Raw genomic sequence first — 23,543 nt, forward strand, 5'->3', positions numbered from 1 at the left:
ACTGCATCTCCACAAGTTGCGCAAGTTGTCTTCTTCCAGATTTTCCTGACTGATGACGTCATCCGGGATCGCATGTGCTGTTTGCAGTTTCTGCCTCTCTTTTTTGGATGAATTCCCGGCACTCCATGGCGTCTATAGTATTATTTCTTTATTTTTATATCACTATGTATTTTTTCATTTGTATTCACTTGTGATTTGTATTGCTGCTATTTTTTGGGGGCAAATATGTAAATTGCATTTTACTGATTGATTGTCCTGTGATGTCATTCTAGATGAACACACTTATACAACCCCTGACAAAAATTATGGAATCACCAGGGTCGGAGGATGTTCATTCAGTTGTTTAATGTTGTTGAAAAAAAGCAGATCACAGACATGGCACAAAACTTAAGTGTAGCATCGGCGTATCTGCCTCCTGCCAGGCAGAGACGCCGTCCCTCTCACCTCCTCGCTCCCTGCGCGGCGTCCTCCAGCGCTCCTCCTCCTGCTGCTGCTGTCGGCGCGCGCTGCTTCCCGGGCACTGTGCTTAGCGCGCGTGCACGCGCTCCCTCTCTCTTAAAGGGGCCGCATGCGCTGTCCTAAGGAGTCCCCGGCCAATGGCCGGAGGACCTCCCATATATAAGGCACCTCCTCCAAAATGGAGGTGCCCGAGCAATAGTTGTTGCAAAGTATACTTACCTCTGCTTCAGCCCTCAGGTCCAGTTGCCAGCCTGACTACTGTTCCAGTCCGCCAGCCTGACTACTCTCCAGCCCGACAGTCTGTCTTCCGTTCTACCCACCAGTCTGTCTATGGGAAAGTCCGCCTGCTTACCAGGAAGCACCTGCCAGTTACCTGCCTGCTACCTGCCGAGCCTGCTAAGCTCGCTCACCTGGGAGAACTCGCCTGTTACCTGCCTGCTACTTGCCGTGCCTGCAAGCCCGCTCACCTGGGAGCACTCGCCTGTTACCTGCTTGTTACCTGATAGCCTACCTGGAGGCTCCTGTTGTCACTTGCCGTGACCACCTGTCTGCTAACCTAGAGACTTCTGCCTGCTCTGCCGTCACGTGCCGTGACCACCTGTCAGCTAACCCAGAGACTTCTGCCTGCTTGTTGTGCCCATCCGCTATACCGGTCAGTCCCAGCCATCTGACCTGTGGGAGCCACCTGCTCTCTTACAAGGTCGTCCCCAGAGTAGCACCTGGTCCCTCTGCTTGGTCCCTCCCTGGTCACGGAGTCGTTAGCCGCCATACGACCAGGGTCGGTCTGAGTTGATACTTAGTCAAGCCCCTCTGGGTCCCTCCTTGCACCGCGACACAGAGGTTCCACCACCCGGATCCGTAACAGTTTGCTCGGGCCATGAAACCCGGTGGCTCCCAAGCCCCCTCGTTTACGGACCTGTACCAGGAGGTTTCCCGTCAGAGATCCCAACAGGAAACCATTCTGAACTACCCGCGGAATGTCAACTCCCGACTGGACACGCTGTCTGTCCCACCTGTATCCACCTCGAGTCGTGTGACTTCCGCTCCGGCAGCACCACTGCCCACCTATACCACAGCATCCAGCCCTGGACCCCGGCTCTCGGCACCTCCACGTTTTGCAGGCAACCCCGCCTTAGCTCGAGGTTTCATAAACCAGTGCACCCTGCACTTCGAACTCTTGGCACATCAGTTCATCTCCGACCGGGCCAAGGTGGCATTCATCATGTCCCATCTCACTGGGGAAGCACTGGCATGGCTAAATCCCTTGTGGGAGAGAGGGGATCCCCTGGTGTCCGACCTATCGTCTTTCCTCGCTGCTTTCCGGAAAGTCTTCGATGAACCAGGACGAAAATCCTCTTCAGCCTCCTCTCTGCTATGTCTCCGCCAAGAGAGTCTCACCGTGGGCCAATATGCCATACGGTTCCGTACCCTCGCTTCTGAGCTTGCCTGGGACAACGAGGCCCTGGTGTCCGTCTTCTGGGATGGTCTTTCCGGTCGGATTAAGGACGAGTTAGCTGGTCGGGACATTCCTACCACCCTGGATGACCTAGTGTCACTAGCAACTCGGATTGACATCCGTTTCCAAGAACGTACCAAAGAGACTACTAGGGAGAGAAAGTTTCCTCGCCTTGCTCCTACTTTCCAGAGACCTGCCTCTCAACCAGTCACTCCCCGGGCGCACTCGCCCGAACCTATGCAGATCGACCAGACCAAGATGGTCAAATCTCGCCAAGAGTCACGCCGAGCCGAGGGGAGCTGTTTCTATTGTGGCAGTAAGGAGCACTTCATCCGTTCCTGCCCGGAGAGGCCGGGAAACTCCAGTGTCTAGGACCGCTCGGAGAGGTCGTCCTAGGCAAAAGTAAGCCCTCTCCGTCCCTGACTTTGTCTGTCTCTATCTCCTGGGGAGAGAATCGTCACTTTGAAATTGCTCACCTGGATTCTGGAGCTGCAGGAAACCTCATTGCCCAGTCCCTGGTAGAGAGATAGCTGATTGCCACTAAACCTCTGGCTGAACCGTTGTCAGTTGCCTCCATGGATGGAAGACTCCTTTCGGTGACCATCCTGCTCGTCACTGAACCCATAACCCTGCAGGTGGGAATGCTGCACTCTGAGAAAATCTCCTTCCATGTGCTACCCGGACTCTCACACTCCCTATTGCTAGGTCTACCCTGGCTCCAGACGCATGAACCCGTGCTGAATTGGCAATCCGGTGAAGTACTACGGTGGGGTCAGGACTGCCACAGGACCAGCTTGGTTCCGGTTCGCCCGGCTCGTCCACCATCTACCCCAGCTAATTTACCCGGTCTTCCGGCTCCATACTGGTCCTATGCAGATGTCTTTGGTAAAAAGGAAGCAGAGACACTGCCACCCCATAGGCCATATGATTGCCCGATCGACCTGGTACCTGGCGCCACTCCCCCCCGTGGGCGTATTTATCCGTTGTCGGCGGACGAAACCCGGGCCATGTCCGAATATATTGAGGAGAATCTCACTAGGGGATTCATCCGGAAATCTACCTCCCCAGCTGGAGCCGGATTCTTCTTTGTCAAGAAGAAGGATGGCTCAATACGCCCATGTATTGATTATAGAGGACTCAATCAGATCATGGTAAAAAAAAAATACCCCCTGCCACTGATCTCCGAGTTGTTTGATCGCCTTAAGGGCACCAGGATTTTTTCCAAATTGGATCTACGTGGAGCACATAACCTGGTCCGTATCCGTCAAGCAGACGAGTGGAAAACAGCATTCAATACCCGTGACGGTCACTATGAATACCGTGTGATGCCCTTCGGTCTCTGCAATGTTCCCGCAGTCTTCAAAGAATTGGTCAATGACATCTTCCGTGATCTTCTCTACTCCTGCGTGGTGGTGTACCTGGACGATATCTTGGTCTTCTCTCCGGATCTTCCCACACACCGGAGGGATGTTCGTCAGGTCCTGCTTAGGCTCAGGCAGAACCACCTCTATGCAAAATACGAGAAGTGCCTCTTCGAGCAGACCTCTCTTCCATTTCTGGGCTATGTCATCCGCCAGACAGGCTTACGAATGGACCCTGAGAAGCTCTCTGCTGTCCTAAAGTGGCCCCGTCCGGAGGGGTTGAAGGTGATTCAGCGATTTGTGGGCTTCGCCAACTACTATCGTCTCTTCATTTAGCACTTCTCTTCCCGGACTGCTCCCATATCTGTGCTCACCTGTAATCCCAAAGTATGGTCGCCCGAAGCTGAGGAGGCCTTCCTTTCCTTAAAGCAAGCCTTCTCCTCTGCCCCAGTACTGCACCGTCTGGACTGCAACAAACAGCTCTTTCTAGAGGTTGATGCTTCCTCCTCCGGAGCGGTGCTCACCCAAAAATCTTCATCCGGGAGAATGGTAACCTGCGGCTTCTTCTCCAAACTCTTCTCCTCGTCTGAGCGCAACTACTCCATTGGAGACAGAGAATTGTTAGCCATCAAGTTGGCACTGGAGGAGTGGCGTTACCTGCTTGAAGGGGCTCTATACCCGGTGATCATCTATACAGATCACAAAAACCTGGCATATCTCCAAAATGCCCAAAGACTCAATCCGCATCAGGCCCGGTGGTCTTTGTTCTTCGCCCGCTTCGACTTCGTCCTACATTTCCGCCCGGCGGACAAGAATGTCAAAGCCGACGCCTTGTCCCGATCCTTCCTGCCCTCCGACCAAGAGGAGGCGCCTATGCACATCATTGATCCTTTCAAGGTTATGAATGTGGCCCCCTTGGATCTGACTAGTCTTCCACCCGGTAAGACGTTTGTAGCAGTACCAGATCGGAAGAAGGTTCTTCACTGGGGTCATTCATCTAAACTAGCCGGCCATGCTGGCCAGAAAAAGACCTTCCTGCTCATTACCCGACATTACTGGTGGCCTACCCTGCGCAAGGATGTGGTAGACTTCGTCTCAGCCTGTTCGTCTTGTGCCCGCAACAAAGTTCCCAGACATCTACCAGCTGGTCATCTCCTACCTCTTCCCATACCTGATGCCCCGTGGCAACACATTGCTATGGACTTTATTACAGATCTCCCTGTCTCTGCCGGTTGTACAGTCATTTGGGTGGTCGCCGACCGCTTTTCTAAGATGGCCCACTTCATCCCTCTGCCTGGTCTCCCGTCTGCATCAGAGCTACCTAAGGACTTCTTCCTTCATATCTTCCGTCTCCATGGTCTACCCCTCCACATCGTGTTGGATCGAGGGGTTCAGTTCACCTCACGTTTCTGGAGAGCTACGTGTAAGCTGCTGGATGTCACCCTGGATTTCTCCTCCGCTTACCATCCACAGTCCAATGGTCAAGTGAAGCGGATCAACTAGATCCTTACCAGCTACCTCCGGCACTTTGTTAATGCTCACAATACTGATTGGGTGGACCTCTTACCATGGGCCGAATTCTCCTATAACAACCATGAGAGCGAATCGACTTCCAAGTCACCGTTCTTTATAGTCTATGGTCAACATCCCCGGATTCCATTTCCCATCTCCGCTTCTGTGGACAACCCTGCCGCGGAGTCTCTGGTCAGCGAATTTTCCACCATTTGGGAGAATACTAGGTCCGCACTTCTTCGGTCCTCCGAGGGGATGAAGAGATTTGCTGACAAAAGACGTCTGGATCCGCCTCAATTCCGTCCGGGAGACAAGGTTTGTCACTCCTCCAAACATGTTCGGCTCAAAATACCCTCCTACAAGTTGGGTCCTCGGTTCATCGGTCCATTTGAAGTCCTTAAACAAATCAATCCAGTGGCCTACAAGTTAAAGCTTCCAGCCACCTTACGGATTCCCAACTCCTTCCACGTATCTCTCCTCAAACCAGTTGTCTTTAATTATTTTTCCAATAATCCAGGTACTTCTCCTGCCCCGGTTTCCGCTGAGGACGTTTTTGAGGTAGAGAATATTCTGGCCACCAAGAGGGTAAGAGGAAAAACCTTTTTTTCTGGTGGATTGGAAGGGGTTTGGCCCAGAGGAGAGAACTTGGGAACCCAAGGAGAACATCCACGCCCCGCTTCTCCTTGAAAGATTTCTTTCTGGCCTAAAAAGGAGGGGACGTAAAGGGGGGGGTACTGTAGCATCGGCGTCTCTGCCAATTGCCAGGCAGAGACGCCGTCCCTCTCACCTCCTCGCGCGGCGTCCTCCAGCGCTCCTCCTCCTGCTGCTGCTGTCGGCGCGCGCTGCTTCCCGGGCACTGTGCTTAGCGCGCGTGCACGCGCTCCCTCTCTCTTAAAGGGGCCGCGTGCGCCGTCCTAAGGAGTCCCCGGCCAATGGCCGGAGGACCTCCCATATATAAGGCACCTCCTCCAAAATGGAGGTGCCCGAGCAATAGTTGTTGCACAGTATACTTACCTCTGCTTCAGCCCTCAGGTCCAGTTGCCAGCCTGACTACTGTTCCAGTCCGCCAGCCTGACTACTCTCCAGCCCGACAGTCTGTCTTCCGTTCTACCCACCAGTCTGTCTATGGGCAAGTCCACCTGCTTACCAGGAAGCACCTGCCAGTTACTGCCTGCTACCTGCCGTGCCTGCTAGCCCGCTCACCAGGGAGCACTCGCCTGTTACCTGATAGCCTACCTGGAGGCTCCTGCTGTCACTTGCCGTGACCACCTGTCTGCTAACCTAGAGACTTCTACCTGCTCTGCCGTCACGTGCCGTGACCACCTGTCAGCTAACCCAGAGACTTCTGCCTGCTTGTTGTGCCCATCCGCTATACCGGTCAGTCCCAGCCATCTGACTCGTGGGAGCCACCTGCTCTCTTACAAGGTCGTCCCCAGAGTAGCACCTGGTCCCTCTGCTCGGTCCCTCCCTGGTCACGGAGTCGTTAGCCGCCGTACGACCAGGGTCGGTCTGAGTTGATACTTAGTCACGCCCCTCTGGGTCCCTCCTTGCACCGCGGCACAGAGGTTCCACCACCCGGATCCGTAACATAAAGTCATTTCAAATGGCAACTTTAGGGCTTTAACAAACACTAAAAGAAATCAAGATAAAAAATGTGGTACTCAGTAAGGGTAATTTTTTTCAGACCAAGCAGAGGGAAAAAATTATGGAATCACTCAATTCTGAGGAAAAAATTATGGAATCATGAAAAGCAAACAGTCCAATACATCACAAGTATTTTGTTGCACCACCTCTGGCTTTAATAACAGTTTGCAGTCTCTGAGGCATGGACTTAATGAGTGACAAACAGTTCATCAATCTGGCTCCAACTTTCTCTGATTGCTGTTGCCAGATCAGCTTTGCAGGTTGGAGCCTTGTCATGGACCATTTTCTTCAACTTCCACCAAAGATTTTCAATTGGATTGAGATCCGGACTATTTGCAGGCCATGACATTGACCTTATGTATCTTCTTTCAAGGAATGTTTTCACAGTTTTTGCTCTATGGCAGGATGCATTATCATCTTGAAAAATTATGTCATCATCCCCAAACATCCTTTCAATTGATGGGATAAGAAAACTGTCCAAAATATCAATGTAAACTTGGGCATTTATTGAAGCTGTAATGACAGCCATCTCCCCAGTGCCTTTACCTGACATGCAGCCCCATATCATCAATGACTGTGGAAATTTGCATGTTCTCTTCATGCAGTCATCTTTATAAATCTCATTGGAACGGCACCAAACAAAAGTTCCAGCATCATCACCTTGCCCAATGCAGATTTGCGATTCATCACTGAATATGACTTTCATCCAGTCATCCACAGTCCACGATTGCTTTTCCTTAGCCCATTGTAACCTTGTTTTTTTCTGTTTAGGTGTTAATGATGGTTTATGTTTAGCTTTTCTGTATGTAAATCCCATTTCCTTTAGGCGGTTTCTTACAGTTCGGTCACAGACATTGACTCCAGTTTCCTCCCATTCGTTCCTCATTTGTTTTGTTGTGCATTTCCTGTTTTGGAGACATATTGCTTTAAGTTTCCGGTCTTGAAGTTTTGATGTCTTCCTTGGTCTACCAGTATGTTTGCCTTTAACAACCTTCCCATGTTGTTTGTATTTGGTCCAGATTTTAGACACAGCTGACTGTGAACAACCAACATCTTTTGCAACATTGCGTGATAATTTACCTTCTTTTAAGAGTTTGATAATCCTCTCCTTTGTTTCAATTGACATCTCTTGTGATGGAGCCATGATTCATGTCAGTCCACTTGGTGCAACAGCTCTCCAAGGTGTGATCACTCCTTTTTAGATGCAGACTAATGAGCAGATCTAATTTGATGCAGGTGTTAGTTTTGGAAATGAAAATTTACAGGGTGATTCCATAATTTTTTCCTCAGAATTGAGTGATTCCATAATTTTTTCCCTCTGCTTGGTATGAAAAAAATTACCCTTATTGAGTACCACATTTTTTATCTTAATTTCTTTTAGTGTTTCTTAAAGCCCTAAAGTTGCCATTTGAAATGACTTTAGTTTTGTGCCATGTCTGTGATCTGCTTTTTTTCAACAACATTAAACAACTGAATGAACATCCTCCGAGCCCGGTGATTCCATAATTTTTGCCAGGGGTTGTATATATGTGTCTGCTGCACTCTATGAACTGCTTTGGAGTTCAAAATAAAAACATAATAAGCAAATACCCTGCAGCAAATAAATAAACAGCAGTAGTGCATGAAAATAATATAGGGTGCTTACTTAACATAATTTTGATTAAAAAATTACGTAAGCGCCATCCCACCACGTCATGGCGACCCTATTCGGGACGGTCTAATATTCCCTACAGTGTGCTGCCTGCTTTTTTGCATATATATGTGTATATATGTGTATATGTATATATATATATATATATATATATATATATAATTTCATAATTAATTGTAATGAATCAATTTGAGTACAGTAAATTCATTCAAAGGGCATTCAAAAATACATCCCTTATATAAATAATATATATAACAGCTATTCACACATAATGCATAAATATTTTACTAATCTTAATAAATCACCTGTGTGCATGCTAAAATAAAAAAGATGGCTGGCCCTATATGTTATTATCTATGGCCCATGACGCTCCAAGAGTCAGCATTCTTGGGTATTCATTGCGCAGGGTCATATTGAAATATCAATAGTGATAGGTCGGAACATGCGTGGAAAATTGCAAGTGCACTATGCATGAGTGGGTTTGCTTAAAAAATAAGAAGCTCCATTTTTAGAAGGGCCAGAAGGAGCTTATATTACTATGGCTACTCAGCGCTGGCATATAAGGTAAGGTAAGGTAAGGGGTGTTGGCTAGGAAAGTCGAGGTTTTTTTTTTACTTGAAGATAGACAGATAATATAGATAAATAGATATACAGACAGCTTACTTACGTGATCAGCATTGACTGGTTTTCCCGATCTAAGAGACAAAATATGTATATAATTCGATACAATATGTGCTGTAGGATAACTGATTTTTTTGCTGCATAGGTTTTATATATCAACTTATTCCCAACATATTAATACAACATTGTTGTAAATTTATGTTTTAACATGGCTTTTCACAAGAGAATAAGCAATGCCTACATCGTTAGCTGAAAAGTGGTCAAATACTGTGAAATTCTAAAATTGGGAATATTCTATTGTATAGGTGGGACATTATTATTATGTATTATTATAGTGCCATTATTCCATGGCGATTTACAGGTGAAAGGGGTATACATAATAAAAAAGTACAATAATCATGAAACAATACAAGTCAGCGACTGGTACAGGAGGAGAGAAGACCCTGCCCGCGAGGGCTCACAGTCTACAAGGGATGGGTGAGGATACAGTAGGTGAGGTTATGATTTAAGATTTACTTTGCCATAGATCTCACATTCCTTTTTTAATAACGGATTACTAAAAATAAGTTCTATTATTGTGCAGAAAAACAAAGCAAAATAACACACCGTCATAGTTTCGCTTTATAATGGAAAATTATAAATTAAATTATATGCATTAAGCAGTATTGAATCCATTCTATGCCAGACATTATTGGCACCTGACGGATCCCCTTGATTTATAATGTAGTCCACCATATGCATTCGTGATGTCTGATCTTTGGATTGGAAGTATAGCGCTCTATGCATTGTTATTCTTCCCTATAAATCTCACAGAATTTGCAATAACCCACAAATATTTACCAATTTAAGATGTAGACTAGGACTTACAAAGTAGTAAGGTAAAATGATACTTACTGCGCAACATGTCATGGTAAGCATTGTCAGCAATGGAGAAGATATGAGGAGGGGCTTCCGATCGTCTCTTGCCTTTATAGGCAGAAACAACTTCAGTTTTATAGACTGGAAGCCATTTGTATGGGTTCACGGTTACACAAAAAAGGCCCGAATAGGTCTGAAATTTAAAAAAAAAAATTGATGATAGTGAATTATTTCATCTATTGATCATTAAAATATTGGAATAAAATATTTTGATAAACACAATCCTAAGTAAAGCTTTAAATAAAATAATGGTGTAAGGAAATAATAAAATAATAAAATGTATATTAAAGGTGATAATTTTGGTATAGTAGCAGATACATAAATATTAATTCCCAGGAGAATGAATTAGTTAAAGGGGTTATCCGGGACTTTTTTTTTTTTTTTTTTACTATGGGCCTAAGAACTAACAGGCAGGTAGTTGCTATCTACCTGCCTGTTGTGTCCAGCACCGATCTCTGCCTGCACAATGCTGTCATGGACCTCTCCTGCCGACTTCTGCTGACGTCACATCGACAGCAGCAGTGACTTCTCTTCCACTCTGCTCTGTTGTTGGGGTGTGACTGCCGACATCATGCTGATTGACAGCTGGCTCCCTGCTGCCAAACTGCGGGGAGCCGGCTGTTATCATCATGATATCGGCAGTCATGCCCTGTTGACAGAGCAGCCCTGTGGATGTGGAGCAACTGAATTGCCGGCAGAAGCGATTGGTGACCGGTCTGAGCCGGTGCCAGGTAGAACAGGCAGGTAGTTAGCAACTACCTGATTGTTGTTTTTTTTTAACTATGGGTCTAAAAACTAACAAAAAAAAACTCCTGGATAAAAACCCCTTTAACATGTTAAAACCAATCTATAATGTAAAATTTAAAATGAAGATCATTTCAAAGTTTTATATTTAAATGCAGAAAAGTGTAAAATGTTTGATTACCTGAAATGCGACTAATCAACAATATAGTATACAGTATATACCAATAATTGAGCTTACATAGATCATCCAGTTAGCATAGCGTTTCTTCAGGTTAAATAGCACTGATGCTTCATTCAGATGTGTTAACATGGCCATGTCTTCAATCATGTCAAACTTTGGAGGATTCATCTGCTGAACATCTCCTTCCTTTACAATAACCGACTAAAAAGGAGAAACCAATAACTTGAATTTCTTACTTTCCTTGCATACAAAAAACACAGACAAAATATCTGTATAACAAAACTCATATATAGAAAAATGCATTGCAGATACTGAAGCAGTCCTGGATTCAGATTTACCCCATAAAATATATTTAAAAAAGTTTACAAAGCAAAATGTCTATGCAAATTTCCAAATACATCCTGGAAAATCACTTGACAAGTAGAGCTACTTGAAGAACTATGCTTTTAATGTTATTGCCATGTATGCCATACATGACAAATCTTTGATCCAGGGTTACTTTTTCCCTTGCATTCATATGCACAGAAAATTCTTGGTCTGTGAAGATCCACAGTAACCCCTTCACAACCGATGATGTATATTTAAGTCATCGGCCACGTCCCTGCCTTTGATGCAGGCTCACACGCTGAGCCCGCATCTTTTCCTGCACTTGATGGCTGATTTAATCAGCCATCAAGTGCCTCTAACTAGTTAACCAGTTAAATACTGCTGTCAATCACTGATAGCGACATTTAACATGCTCTAGCCAGAAGCATGTCACAAATCCCGCCAATCGGCGCCCCCTGTCACGTGATTGCGGGGCGTCGATGGGTTGTCATGACAGCCGGTGGTCTGCTGAAGACCCTCGTGCCTGTCATCACGATCCTCCAGTGAACGCCAGCCTGTGGTTTCATGATTCGATGTATAGCATAGACGATCAGACGATCGCAGCTTCAAGTCTCCTAAGGGGACTAGTAAATAAAGTAAAAAGTAATAAGAAAAAAGTTTAAATAAAAACACAAAAGTTCAATTCATCTCCCTTTTGCGCCATTAAAAATAACAATTAAAAAAAAAAAATACACAAATTTGGTATCGCTGTGTTCAGAAATATCCAACCTATCAAAATATAAAGTAAATTAAACTGATCAGTAAACGGCGTAACGAGAAAAAAAATAAAAATACCAGAATTACATTTTTTTGGTCGCCGCAACATTACAATAAAATGCAATAGGAGGTGATCAAAACATTGTATCTACCCCAAAATGGTATCAATAAAAATGTCAGCTCAGGACGCAAAAAATAAGCCTTCACTCAGCCCCATATCCCGAAAAATGGAAATCATATTCCCGGGTCAGTTTTACCATATAGTGAACATGGTAAATAAAAAAAACAAAAAATCAATTGTGGAATTGAACTTTTTTTGCAATTTCACCGCATTTGGATTTTTTTTCCCCTTTTTCCAGCACATTATGGGGTAAAATTAATGGTGTCATTCAAAAGTCCAACTCATCCCGCAAAAAACAAGCCCTCACATGGCCATATTGATGGAAAAATAAAAAAGTTATGGCTCTGGGAAGAAGAAGAGGAAAAAAACAAAAATGAAAAACGGAAAATCGCCCAGGGGTGAAGGGGCTAAAGGGACTCTGTCACCAGGTTTTTGCCACCTAATTACACAAGGGGATTCTTTACTGTAAGAGCAGTGAGATTATGGAACTCTCTACCACATGAGGCTGTAATGGTTGATTCATGAAAACATCTTTCTTGAAAGCTATAATATAGACATTGATCCAGTGTACTAGCCTGATTGCCGTATGTGGAGTCGGGAAGGCATTTTTCACCTAATATGGGGCAATTAGTATCTGCCTCATGTGGTTTTTGCCTTCCTTTGTATCAACATGTTAGACTATAAATTTTACTCAATGGACTTATGTCTACATTCAACCTTAAAAAATATGAACCCATCATCTGAGAGCAGGAATCTGAAACAGGGACTGTGCGATTGCTGTAGTCTTAATACAATCACTATTTTATCAGCAGAGGATTATCAGTAGAGGACTAGTAAACCTACTGCCTTGTAGTCATACATATTCATGTGCTCTGTGTAACCCTGACCCCACCAATGATTGGCTGCTTCCTGCCTATGCACAGAGCACACATGAAGCTGCCAATGAGTGGTGTGGGCGGGGTTACACAGAGCTCCACATTCAGAGAGCTGCTAGAAATGCAGCAGATAAAACTTTTATTTTATCAAAACTACAACAAGCAGCTCAGTGAGTGACACATCTCTGGAAGCAGGGTTTCAGCCTCTACATTATGCTGATCTCAGATGGTGTAGCAAAATCCTTGTGACAGATAACCTTTAAACTTTCACTTCAGGACCAAATTAGTGAAATCCTTTGTGTGTGTCTATTTACTGTAGTTTCTTTGTCTCGTTCTATTTAATGTACTATGTACAATATGGTATATTTCACCTTTCCATCTGGCAGTTCAACAGTGACTTTTCCTCCACCCGTCTCTTTGATCTCAGCTTCCAGGTAGGCTTCCTTTTCATCAGGTATCCAACATTTCTTTTTTCCTGTTACAATAAACATGTCAATTGCATAGTTACTATATAATTCATAATTTTTTTTCAATTATATCCAGCATTATGAGCACGTGACACGACATATGCTCTTTGAGCTGTACTGCTTTCTCCTGCCTTCGACATTCATTTTCAGGGTTTATTAGACTCTTTTTGATACTGCCAAAGAATTGCAGCTGCACTGACAATTGTACAAGTGTTGATCATTTGTCCTGTTGTCTAATACAGCTGAAAAACTAGAAGAGAGGATGAAAGCATACTTTTTAACCATTTCTGCTTACTAGATTGTTAAAAGCACTGGGAAAAGCATTATTAAAGCCCCATACACAATAGTGATCTTGGTTGAACACACCAAAATCGGCAGAGTTGGCCGACATAGTAACGTGTATGAGAACCTCCCTACTCTCCCCAGACAGATGATATCGGGGAGGAGAAGGATCCGGGACATCAGAATTTAGATAACTGATCCTTTTATTCTCCGAGATTTAAGCCACTACCAGAAGAGCGTTCCTGTGTATGGGGGACTTGGGAGAGATAGATGTTGGCCGAACATTCAGCTGTTCGCTAGACCAACAGCTGTCTATTGTCCATTGGGGGAAGGTTTGGAAAATAACACTACTAATGTTTAAAATGTTTACTTTATACACACTCTTAGTATTTGGTGGTATTAAATCGTATAATTTTCATTTTGACCACAGAGCTGCACAATAGACTGACTTTTCTAGTTTTGTGGAGATCTTTTTTTAGATTTGGTTAGGAGCAGTGATCTCAAGCAGGATTATAATGAAAGGTAACATTATTATTTATTTTAAAGCTGGAAGTTAAAGTGGTTGTCCGATCTTAAACTTCAAGGGGTTGTCCAATCTTAAACAAGTCTGCAGTCACTATGTGACCGCAGAGTTGTGAAACCTCACGTCAAGCGCACTGCATGCTGTGAAGACTCTCTGGTGTGGGTGCCAGGAGCGGTGGGCGCGTGACCGCAAGTATGCGATATGCATACTCCTGGCCACATTCTGACTAGATAGGTGTGGCCTCGCTCAATGCAAGTGTATTGAGCGAGGCTGGAAACAGTCTAGTTGGAATGTGGCCAGGAGTATGCAAACTGCATACTTGCGGTCATGCCCCAACAGCACCTGGCGCTGGGACTGGAAAATTCTCACAACGCGTAATGTGTGCAATATGAGGATTCACAAGTTTGCGGTCACATAGAGTGAAAGCAGACTTGTCTTTTAAGGCCAGACAACCCCTTTAGTAAATGCTCAAACTCTTAATAATGGGGGAAAAATAAAAAAGAATAAAAGAATAAAGTATTTATGTATATAAAAATATATATAGATGATACATTCCCTTAAGCAAGTACTGTGAGAAAGTAGTGGCACAAGTGATTACATAACCTAGAGAACCATGCGACAAAAGGACTAACGGCCCTAAATCTGATGAATGCCATAGCACAGAACATTTTTTCCTCCCTAACTGACCTCTATAGCAGCTCCAGTTACTTGTGAAAATGCAAAGTAAAAGGAAAATATACATAAAATCAATATAACTATTTTCAGAACTTTGAAAGATCTACAATAAAAACATTTACCATAATACAAAATGTAAAGTAGAAAAAAAGCCTTGAAACACTGTCTCCTATTTACTAATGGTGTTTATTCAGATGATATGAAAAAAGCCAAAGTATATTACAGTGGCATGACAGATTTGGTGCATATAGCTATAAATTACTTACACCAACTCTCAGGGCTCTTTCACACATCAGTATTTACAGTATGTGTGGTGACAGTTTCCGCACGTTTTTGACACTGCATTTTTTGTCTCTTTTTGGTATGTCATGTTATAAATAAAGCTACTTTGTTTTTGATACTTCCTGGTATTTGACTTTCACAAAACTTTATTGATATAGTAATATTCTTATTACATGCGTTTAGCTTATTTCCACAGCAGAAACGCACTAAAAACGCATATATAACACGTTTTTTACCTGGATTTTCTGCATCTAGTGCATTTCTAGGCTGTGTGTGACGCGCCCCTGGGCCTGTGTCGCGCTGCGTTGCGCAGGCGGGAGCTTACCCGGAGCCGGATCTGTTGAGGGTTGTAGTCTCGTGGCGGTGACCCGGTCCGTGCCCAGGGAGTCAGACTAAGTGGCGCTGTATCAGCGGTAGATGTAGGACGACTACGTCACCCGTTGAATGCAGCTATGGAGCTGCCGCTGCAGGGCAGACCGCTGAGGCCGGTGGTAGGATAGTGCAGCGTAGATGGTATAACCCCCAACGGGAGGGGTATGGCCTCAGGGCAGCCGACGTGGATGATGGGGGTAGCAGGAATCACTCAGAGACGATGCGGTGTGATTCAGGGTCTTTACTGGTGACAAAGATAGACCCTCCCGGAGTACTGGCTAGCGATCGGGGCCTGGTCAGTCCTTGAGCAGATGGGATCTCCCCTGGCCAGGCGGAGTTGTAGGCCTCCCAAACTGACTGTACTCTTCTGGCTACCTTGCTAGAGGCGGGTATAAGTAGCCCACGTCCCTGAGTGTACCGTGTGGTGCTCACCCGTATGGCCGGTGACTCGGGGCCTTCTAGTAGCTTCCGCTCCATGACGGCGGTGCTGGTCCCATGCGTGTGACCGTGCCTTCGGGTTTCTTGGCCAGAGGACCTGAAATCCCCTGCCTGACGGATTCTGCTGCTGGGTAGGAGTTAGTCCCCACAGCCTCGGACTCCGGGTCCGGTAAGAAATCTTCTCAGTCAGGGCGAGCTCTGCAGCTGCCAGCCCCTGACTCCTTGTAACACTGCTCCCACAGAGCTCCTGTTGTTTCTTCCTATGCTGCTTCTCTTCTCTACTTCTGGCATGGCCCAGGAGCTGGGCCCAGCCGGAGCCACAGCTCCCTGTCAGCCCTCCTGGCTGCACTCTCCCTCTGAACTCTCTAACCCTGCCTCAGCCCCAGGTTTATATAGGGGAAGTCCTTCCCCTCCCAGGACTGGGCAGGAGGTGTGGCATGCACAGGATCCCTGACCAAGAGACCTCCCACCTGCTCTCAGACATAACATTGCTGTTACCGTGGAAACCAGACCCCTGGGGTGCCACATTCCCCCCTAGTGAAATTTAGTACTCCGGGACTAAACATATTTTTAGAAAAACATAACAAGGTATAAACAATAATAATACAATAAGAAAAACACATAAAGATGGTTACGGCGTGTCCGCAACCGGGTGCAGTTTTTGAAGGAAACAAAGGTGTCCATTTCACCAAAACAGGGAGACGTAACCAGGTAGGGGTCTGTCCTGCCCCGAGTCCTTAACAGTCTTTAGTCCATTCCTAGGTTACGCTCCAACCATGTACAAGGATTCCCGGTAAATCCACCAAGGACTCCTATAAATAACTAGAAACACATAATTATTTACAGGATATGGCCGCTCTCAGTCCTCGGCCAGGTAGAGGGAAAGAACGACCGCTCTCAGTCCTCGGTCAGTGGGGATAAGGAATGGCTGCTCACAGTCCTCAGCCTGGTTTAAGATAGGGGCACATGGGGAACAATTCACTAATCCCAACGGGGACCATATTTTAATTAGCAGCAGTCCTTGTACCCTTACGGGTAACTATTTACAGCTCTTTATTCACGCTACTTCCCTTCAGTAGCTATGTCCTCTTTGTGCTCCCTCCTGAGGGTAGTCCTCAGACCCGTCCGGGTCCTCTTGGCTTTCCTCGTATTGGTAGTACTGCAGCTCCTCCTCGGTTAGCTGGGTTAGTATCTCTGCGACAGTCCTCCTCCCAGGTGGCCAGGACTTTACCTCCCTTTGGGCTGCCCCGGTTAATTGGGCCACCAGGATGCTCACTTTTTGCTCCTCTGTGAGGGGGTACACCTGGAAGAGGCTATCCAGCTTTTCTCTAAAGTCATGCAGGGTATGTGACTCCCCTGAGTACTGGGGTAGCCAGGCTGCCCCCGGGATATAGGGCATGGTGAAAGGCATGACCGCAACAGCGGTGGCGCTGGCGGGGGTTGAAGCGGTGAAGCTCTCCTCCGTATCCGGCATCCTTCTCCCCCCTAGTGGACCGTGGCCTACCTTGCGATGATCCTCTTCCGTAGGCCGCGGCTCCGCAGTGGATCGTCAGGGTTGAGGACCTTCCGTCGCGCTCCTGTGACGTCGGCGTCTGCTGGGCTCCTTCCAGGACCTTACGCAACGTCCGGACGTGAGGCGGGGCTTCAGTTCTCGCGCGCTTTCGGAGTCCACGCCCCTCTTCTTCCCGCGCGGCGTCCTCAAGATGGCGTCCAATGGCGGGAAAACTCCACGTATGGCGGGAAGAAGGCTGAAGATGGCGCCGGATGGCGGGAAAACTCCACCGATGGCGGGAAGGAAGCGGAAGATGGCGCCGGATGGCGGGAATCTTCACCACAGGTAAGTTTGAACAGTCTTTTTCAGGCACGCAGTACCCGGTGGTTGCGGGCACGAAATCCTGCCGACTACGCCAAAAGTTGACGCGCCCCTGGGCCTGTGTCGCGCTGCGTTGCGCAGGCGGGAGCTTACCCGGAGCCGGATCTGTTGAGGGTTGTAGTCTCGTGGCGGTGACCCGGTCCGTGCCCAGGGAGTCAGACTAAGTGGCGCTGTATCAGCGGTAGATGTAGGACGACTACGCCACCCGTTGAATGCAGCTATGGAGCTGCCGCTGCAGGGCAGACCGCTGAGGCCGGTGGTAGGATAGTGCAGCGTAGATGGTATAACCCCCAACGGGAGGGGTATGGCCTCAGGGCAGCCGACGTGGATGATGGGGGTAGCAGGAATCACTCAGAGACGATGCGGTGTGATTCAGGGTCTTTACTGGTGACAAAGATAGACCCTCCCGGAGTACTGGCTAGCGATCGGGGCCTGGTCAGTCCTTGAGCAGATGGGATCTCCCCTGGCCAGGCGGAGTTGTAGGCCTCCCAAACTGACTGTACTCTTCTGGCTACCTTGCTAGAGGCGGGTATAAGTAGCCCACGTCCCTGAGTGTACTGTGTGGTGCTCACCCGTATGGCCGGTGACTCGGGGCCTTCTAGTAGCTTCCGCTCCATGACGGCGGTGCTGGTCCCATGCGTGTGACCGTGCCTTCGGGTTTCTTGGCCAGAGGACCTGAAATCCCCTGCCTGACGGATTCTGCTGCTGGGTAGGAGTTAGTCCCCACAGCCTCGGACTCCGGGTCCGGTAAGAAATCTTCTCAGTCAGGGCGAGCTCTGCAGCTGCCAGCCCCTGACTCCTTGTAACACTGCTCCCACAGAGCTCCTGTTGTTTCTTCCTATGCTGCTTCTCTTCTCTACTTCTGGCATGGCCCAGGAGCTGGGCCCAGCCGGAGCCACAGCTCCCTGTCAGCCCTCCTGGCTGCACTCTCCCTCTGAACTCTCTAACCCTGCCTCAGCCCCAGGTTTATATAGGGGAAGTCCTTCCCCTACCAGGACTGGGCAGGAGGTGTGGCATGCACAGGATCCCTGACCAAGAGACCTCCCACCTGCTCTCAGACATAACATTGCTGTTACCGTGGAAACCAGACCCCTGGGGTGCCACATGTGCGCACCATGAGTTTTGGACACTGCATATTTTCGCTGCGCTAAAAACGCAGCGTCTTACAGTTCCAGCAAAGTGGATGGGATTTATAGAAATCTCATGTCTACTGTGATTCTTTTTTACTCGGTGGAAACTAACCTGCGGGGCGTGTTTCAATCCACACCATGTCAATTTCTCTTGTTCGCTGAGTTTTATGTGCAGATTTTCCCCATAAGGCTACATTCCCACGATGTACTTTTGGTGAGTTTTTGATGATGCAGATTTTCTGCACCTATTACGTAAATTAGGTTACTTGCATTTTTTCATTGTGTTTTTGAGTGCGTTTATTTACATGTGTTTTTATTGCATTTTTTAAGCTACATTTTTGTCTCTTCTCAGTATGTCATGTTTTAAATAAAGCTGCTTTGTTTTTCATACTTCCTGGCATTTGGCTTTGACTATTGATATAGTCATGTGCAGATTACATGCGTTTTTGATGTGTTTCCGCCATGGAAACGCACTAAAAATGTAAATCTATGGGAAATATCTCCACATAAACCTACCTAACCGTACCTGAAAGATGTGAATTTCTCTTGCGGGTATGCTGAGGTTTATATGCAGATTTTTCCAATAGAGTTAAAATATGCATTACAAGTCAGCTTATTGTTTTTGATACTTCCAAACTCATCAAAAACTCATCGTATGCACAGAGCCTAAATCTGCAGGTAAAAAACGGACATGCATTTTAGTGCGTTCCTGCAGCGGAAATGCATCAAAAACGCATGTAATCTCCACATTAGTAAATCAATAAAATTGTATCAAAGCCAAATACCAGGGTATCAGGGTATTTGGCTTTGATACAATTTTATTGATTTACTAATGTGGAGATTACTTGCGTTTTTGATGCATTTCTGCTGCAGGAACGCACTAAAATGCATGTCCGTTTTTTACCTGCAGATTTAGGCTCTGTGCATACGATGAGTTTTTGGTGAGTTTGGAAGTATCAAAAACAATACGATGAGTTTTTGATGAGTTTTGGAGGTATCAAAAACAAAGCAACTTTGTTTAAAAGATGACATACCAACAAAAGTAAAAAATTGCAGCATAAAAACGCAATAAAAACGCATGTAAAAAACTCAGCATCTGGAGGGTATAATAACACTTCGGTGTGAATCGAATTGGCTTGCAAACTGGAATTAGAATCTTAGCAGATTCAATCGTCTCTAGAATGTATCCTACTGTACTTGTCAAAAAACTTGATCAGAAAATACAGATAAAACTTGGAAATATGATTTTATACTGTCTTATTATCAGATGCTATCAGATACTTCAGTAGTTTCTGATTTGTGCCTGAATATATACCCTCTCTGATTTTTAAAGTGCCGTGGAATCTGTTAGCACTGAGTAGCTATAAGGTAGCATTGAATATAAAAAAAAAGTATTTAAAAAAGCTAGAAGATAAAGATTAATCTAATTAAACATTTTCCTGATTTTGCAAAAAAAAAACCCTCCAAAGAACAACTGCCAAATTTAAAAAATGCATCTACTGTGATATACATGAGCAGCACGGTGGCTCAGTGGTTAGCACTGCAGCCTTGCAGCACTGAGGTCCTTGGTTCAAGTCCCACCAAAGACAGCATCTGCAAGGAGTTAGTATGTTCTCCCCGTGTTTGTGGGTTTCCTGATTTCCTTCCCACACTCCAAACACATACTGATAGGAAATGTAGATTGTGAGCCCCAATGAGGACAGTGATGATAATGTCTGTAAAGTGCTGTGTAATTAATGGTGCTATATAAGTGAGTAAAATAAATAAATACATTTAAAAAATGTACTATAGGAAAAGTAGCATCAATACATTCTAACTGCAGTGTCCTAGCCACAGAGAACCCATTTTTTCACAAAAAAAATATTTCTCAAATAGTACTTTTAGACTTTGTACTGCCATTATTACAAAGGCATGATTAAAGTGAATCAATCAATTATATGTAACCCATCATGATACTAATAAAAACTACAACATCCTGCAGAAAAAAACTAGTCCTCATTTGCTTTCATATACAGAACAATGAAAAAAGCTGTTTCTCGAAATGTTGCGACATATTTTATTTCCATAAAGCAGCCTTTATTCTGAAAAGGTATTACCATAATATTACTGTCATATAGAATAAAGTTGACTTATTCTTATACCACAAATGCAAAAACAATGAAACCAGAACTACAATTATTTATCCTTAGTCCCCAAACCGCTGTTCCTCCCACCTTCCCAGCCCAAACTCTTTACCCACCAAAAAAGGAAAATTAAACAAACTTTCATGCAGTTTTGTTGACAGTAAAATGAAAAAAAGCCGTGACTCATGAAATGGATTGATTTATGGAATAAAAAGAAAATAAAAATAGCTCTGCTCTTATTATAAAGCCTAAAATAGGTGAAAAATATTTATATAAAATCTTGTACTTGCCATCAAAAGCCACAGTCTGCTGCATCATCAACTCTTTCTCACTCTTCCTCAGAAAGGGAGCTGCCTCCCCGAAATCTGACATGTCCATCATCTTGACAGCTTGATGTGATCTACAAAATCAGCCACTGCAAACATAAAACAAATTTTTTTTTTATGATATTGACTATAATATATATAAAAATATACACTGAAGTGTATACCAGGCATTATTAATACGCCATTTCAATGAAGTCTAATGATTATTACATACCCTGTCAAGTGATTGATTCAGTGTCCCGTGCCAGATGAGTTCTACCTTTTATATGAGGTCTCCAAGGTCAACAAGTCCAAGGACCTCTCATGTGATGCTATATTAGTCTGGTGGATGTAGATTGGTGACACTAAGCATACATGTTAAGGGGACGTGTTTTTTTGGCTTCTCTTCACTTGATTGTTGGTACATTGTTGAAAAGTGACCTAATGGAACAGAGAAATTGTTTTCTCTAATCACTTGTGATAAAATGTGTACACTGTGGTTCCCAAAATATTTCCTTATCACGCTCCACTTCAGTGCTAATGGGAAAGGACTGGAATCTTTACTTGATAAAATATGTGAAATAAATATACAGGGATATAGCCTCAACATCTATAGTCATAAATATGCCATTTTTATACTTTACAATTGGCAATTAAAAATGTCTTGCATTAAGGTTAATAAAAATATGTTTAGTCCTTCACTGAGCATAATAAAATTAAAAGGTCAGAACTAGATTATAGGATTTGCAAGGGGGAAATTGCCTTGTGGTTCTCTTTTGCAGTGTTTTTTTCCGCATGAAAAATGCAGTGTTGGCAGGATTGACTTTGCATACATTAAAAAAAATTTCAAAGATATGCATAATTTTTTATGTATTCAATTGAATGAGTAAAAAAAACCCAGCAAAAACACTGAAAGAATTTACATGCTGCGTTTTTAGAAATATGCACCCCAGCTCAAAAAACGCAAAGAGATAAAACGCACCCCAGCTCAAAAAATACATGTAAAAAAATGCAGTAAATAAAAGTGCGAATCCAGTCTAAGAGCTCATTCAGACATCAGCGATGTTCTCATATGAGAAAATTGGTACAAGTTTCAGAAGTATTACTTATGCGAGTTTCTTCGGAGTTTGTACAGTGTCAGTTTTTACCATCAGTTTGGTCAGAGTTTCATCAGTTTTTCTCGGATAGAGAAAAAAAGCCCCATGAAAAAGAGAGCACACATATGGCATAAAAATTTTGTCCAATTATATCACGGACCCATAGTTTTGCTTTGTCAATTTTGATCCGACACTTGTAAACATATCAGTCATATCTCCGCTATTTTGTGTAGACTAGTCAGTCCGCAGAAGATCACAGATGTGTGACATAACCCCATAGACTAGGATAGTATAAACATGGATAGCACTCATGAGAAAACTGACTGAATGAGACCTAAGGTTTTAAAACAAGACTCACTCATCTAGCAGGATTCATCCACAAGTGGAATTAATGTTCTAGATTCAAGCAGTCCAAATGGTTAAGAATATGGTCACCTGTATTGCAGATTTCAGCCTTCAGCTGTCACGCAAGATGTGTGAAAGACTTAGTGCAACACAAAGGGAAAAGGGAAAGGGAGACCAGACTCTAGGGAAAGGGGGAGTGGAGACCCCCTAGGCTGATCTACTATCACCCTGTTTCCACTAACGTCTCTATATTGGCTCTTCACCAATCGCCGCAAGCGAACCTTGCCCTGTCTTTCACTGGCGTTTGGCCCTGGCTAGGGAAGGGAGGGGGATGAGCGCTATTCGATTCCCACTGACAGCTAAAGACAACAAGGGGGGAAAAACAAGGGAAGATAGCTTAGCTTTTAGTCAACTTCAGAGAGATGAACACCCGTTCTCATAGCTCCAGAGAGGATGAAGTAATGCACTTGCTCTGAGCCTTCACAAAGGGTAATGTGAGTATCGCCAGCACCTCCCTCTAGCAGAAAGCAAGTATTTATACACCCAGGCCAGGGTGTTAATTAGCCAGAGGAAGGTAGCCGCTGGGTCCTAGAGAGACAGTCACTAAGAAGGTGTCAGTAATGCCAAATGTAGAGATCTCCTGCAACCAACTGCAGGGCAACTGTGTCACTTCTGACACACCCGTGACATCAGCACAATACTGTAATTAGTACTCGGACACTGAAGTAATGTACTTGGGAAATACAGCAACAAATATTTGCATCATCATAAGGCTTTATTCACACATCAGTATTTTTGCATCAGTATTAGTAAAGATGATTATAGCTCTGGCCCCCTGATGAAGCATGTATACGCAAAACTGGTTGGAGGAGCTGTATATGCTTTTTAGTTTCTTCAGGGGTATATGTGAGAATGAAATGAACATATCTATAAAATGCTACATTGAATTATGGACTGCAGCCATGATCATACTGGGGAAATGTTAATATACAAAGAAAAGGGATT

General features: G+C 44.9%; 1 protein-coding gene across 1 annotated transcript in view; it reads right to left on the bottom strand.

Moving 5' to 3' along the window:
• The window catches only part of MYH15 (myosin heavy chain 15), a 109,774-nt gene extending 88,602 nt beyond the window's left edge, over positions 1–21,172 (bottom strand). The window contains exons 1-5 of the mRNA XM_073669088.1: positions 21,082–21,172; positions 12,998–13,101; positions 10,605–10,748; positions 9,599–9,755; positions 8,751–8,778 (exon numbers count right to left, since the gene is read on the bottom strand). Coding sequence (XP_073525189.1) covers positions 8,751–8,778; positions 9,599–9,755; positions 10,605–10,748; positions 12,998–13,101; positions 21,082–21,172 — 524 coding nt within the window. The remainder of the gene's footprint in view (positions 1–8,750; positions 8,779–9,598; positions 9,756–10,604; positions 10,749–12,997; positions 13,102–21,081) is intronic.
• Positions 21,173–23,543: the final 2,371 nt, after the last annotated feature.

This window comes from Phyllobates terribilis, unplaced genomic scaffold, assembly GCF_046119375.1.
Source record: "Phyllobates terribilis strain yellow unplaced genomic scaffold, ASM4611937v1 Scaffold_2__4_contigs__length_985480577, whole genome shotgun sequence".
Lineage (NCBI taxonomy): Eukaryota > Metazoa > Chordata > Amphibia > Anura > Dendrobatidae > Phyllobates > Phyllobates terribilis.